General features: G+C 57.2%; 1 protein-coding gene across 1 annotated transcript; it reads left to right on the top strand.

Annotated features, from left to right (window-relative positions):
* Window positions 1-679: 679 nt before the first annotated feature.
* Window positions 680-2,642, top strand: LOC100401685 (spermatogenesis-associated protein 31E1-like). Its single transcript, XM_078346078.1, is given in 7 exon segments — window positions 680-811; window positions 814-972; window positions 974-1,103; window positions 1,106-1,159; window positions 1,162-1,352; window positions 1,354-2,602; window positions 2,605-2,642. Coding segments are annotated over 7 exon segments (1,953 nt in total).
* The last annotated feature ends 349 nt before the right edge of the window (window positions 2,643-2,991 follow it).

Here is a 2,991-nt window from a genome sequence, read left to right on the forward strand (position 1 = left end):
ACAGCAACCCAAATATCTATCAGATGATGAATGGACAAACAAAATGTGGTGTATCCATAAATGGAGTAGTATTTAGCCATGAAAAGGAGTGAAGTATGGATACATACTACACTATGGAGGAACTTTGAGAGCATTATGCTAAATGACAAAAGTCAGACACAAAAGATCATGTATTCTACCATTCTAGTTATATGAAAGGAGTGCCATCCACCAGGAGCAGTCCCGTGGCTCACCTGGCAGATTTCAGCCACTTGGAGACCCACTGCCGCCCCAGGGGAATTCCCAGGGATGCCCCAGCATCAGGCAGAAGACACGCAGGGGGCCCACATGCCCTCCCAGTCTTCTGAATTTTTGGGAAAGCACAGCGAGGATGGGCAGAAGACAGGATTCAGGAGCTCTGGAAGGTTCTCTGGGAAGGGGTCTTTAAGGTCCAAATGAGAGCCAGACCCAAGCCGGGATCGAGGGCAAGAGCTGGAGAGGATCCCAGCAGATCCACCCAGAGGCTCAGGAAGGACCTCAGAAGCTTCTGGAGGAAGACCAAGCAGGAGGCAGAAGGTGATTTCAGGAGGCCCTGGAAGAACCTATCAGTAAGTTCTGCACCTGTGGACCCAGACAAGAAGCATCCATAAAATAAGCTGCAAGTCCATCTGGGCAGGAAGGTGGAGGAGGCTGGATCCCCATGCCTGTGCGTCGCTCCCGGCTCATGGGCAAACATGCTCTTCCCAAGTCTGACACCTGCCAGGACCCTGGGAAGCTGGCATCCAGGAGAGGTGGGAAAGCCCACGAGAACACCTCCCAGGAGCTTTCCTTCCTCCATCCCTGCATCCCTGCACCCAGGAGATGCTGGAAGCACAACTTTTGAGGTTTCGTGTGAGGCACAGGTGGGGTCCAGACCTCTGGTCCCTGGAGCCCATAAATGTCCAGTCACGTGAGGCTCAGCCCCCACCCCTCCCACACTCCACCTTTCCCCCGCTTGGCCTGCTGTGAGTCTCGGGTTGAAACTGTAGCTGAGGTTGCCATTTTCCTGGGAAAACCTCCCCAGAATGGTCCAGGAGACAGCTGGACAACAAGTCAGTCAGTCCCCACTGTGAGTGGCCCTCTTCCCTACCACCTGAGCAGGAGGAAATCCAGAGGGCCCCAAGAGGGTCCCAGTCAGCTGACCCTCGGGGAGATCAGAGGCATCTCCCACTGAACAGGAGGATAGGGGGTCTCAGCCCCTCACGTGCAGCCCTGGGAGCAGAACCTGGCATAGGGAGATGGTCCCAGGATCCGGGGAAACCATCCGAGAGGCGAGTCCGAGTCCAGCAATGACTAGGAATGAGCCGGGGCCTGAGAGTGAGATTACGTCCCCTCAGAGACCCCTGTAGTAGCAGAGCCCTGCAGGAGCTCAAGGTAGGGTCCCTGTGGGCAAGTGCTGAGGATGCCCTGGAGCCCCTGGAGGTGGGAGAGAAGCCTCCTGCTTGGGAAGTCACCTTGGAAGCCAGCGTGAAGGCAAATTCGGGAAGCATTCAGGTGGATCCGAGGCGATCAGGGGCTCTGGGGACCACTAGTAACCCCTCAGTGTCCACAGTCTGTGTTGCTGAGAATCCAAAGCAGCTGTGCCTGAAAGCGTGGGTGGTCAGTGAAACCGAGCTCATAGTGCAGGTAGATCCAGAGGAGCAGCTGCCAGGCCGTGCCTCTGGCATCCTCCTCCAGGACGGTGCCACAGACCTGTGCCTTCCTGGCCGCCATGTGGACATGCTCCCCGCCACAGACATGCCACCTGCTCAGGTCCCTCTGTCCACCTCGCAGAGTGTGTCCAGTAAGAATACCACAGCTTCCCAGGGGCCATGTGACCTCCTATGGAAGGGAGGGAAAGGCCCAGGGCAGCAGGAGCCTGGGAGCTTGAAAGCGAAGGCCCCACAGAAGAGTCCAAAGGCGCTGGGCTCTCCAGACAAGGGCAAGGCCCACAGGAGGCCCAGATCAGGGGAGCCGGGACATGAGACCAAGAGACCCAGGACCTCAGAAGCCAGTGGGAGGAGCCACCCTGTCCACACCAGGGAAACAGGAGACAAACAGGAAAGGAAATACGTCCACCCTCAGCCGGAGAAGGGACGGGCACCACCAGAAAGCAACTTCTGGAGACAAATCGCCCACCCTCTACAGGGTCTACCCCCGAGGAAAAGAGGCGCAGGGCAGGAAGACGTCCTGCAGAAAGGCAGGCCCAGGGCAGCTGGTGTCCAGAGTCACGAGTCTGGCCCAGCAAGGTTGTTCATGGACAGCATGGCTGACGAGGCCCGGGCCATCATCAGAGTTGTGGGACAAATCCTGGTGGACAAACTGGAGCTTCAGCAGGTACATGGTCCCTCAGAGGTCAATTGCCATAAAGGCGGCCTCCATTCCCAGGAGAATGTGCATTCCTGCTGCCACAGGGGTTACTGCCACCAAGAACACAGCAGAGAGACGTGTGTTCTGACCTACAGCCCCAAAGCCACCCCCAAAGGCCATGACTGTCATGTCAAAAATAGGGGCAGCAGAGACAGCAATTGGACCCTACATCCCAAGGAGCCTGTGTCCCCAGCTGGTCACCACCACCACAGGCCACAGGTGGCAAGCACCTCGGGCAGCCCCATCCACAGCCGCAGGAACTGAGGTCCTCCTGAACCAGACCAGGCTTCTCACACCTCTCCTGGGGAAGACAGTGGGTTCTACTCAAATAAAACTGGACACCTACAGAACAAACCTGTCCTGCGTGGGTGATTACAGCCCCCATGTGTTCATCACTTCCACGGAGAGGTTCCCAATACACCTGCTTTCCCTGCAGATGTGGTGGCTTCTGTCTGTGCCACGCTAGGGTACAGGAAAGGGCTCAGCATCCACTCCTCCTGAGTGCAGCTTCCAGAAGGGCTGGGCCTGGAGGAGGCTGACAGGGATGTGGAGGACCCCCTCTTCTCCCTGTCCCCACACTATGTCTGGTTTCCAAACTGGATCATGACCCAGAGCCTTTGAAGG

The sequence above is a fragment of the Callithrix jacchus genome, chromosome 1 (assembly GCF_049354715.1).
Source record: "Callithrix jacchus isolate 240 chromosome 1, calJac240_pri, whole genome shotgun sequence".
In the NCBI taxonomy this organism is placed as follows: Eukaryota; Metazoa; Chordata; class Mammalia; order Primates; family Cebidae; genus Callithrix; species Callithrix jacchus.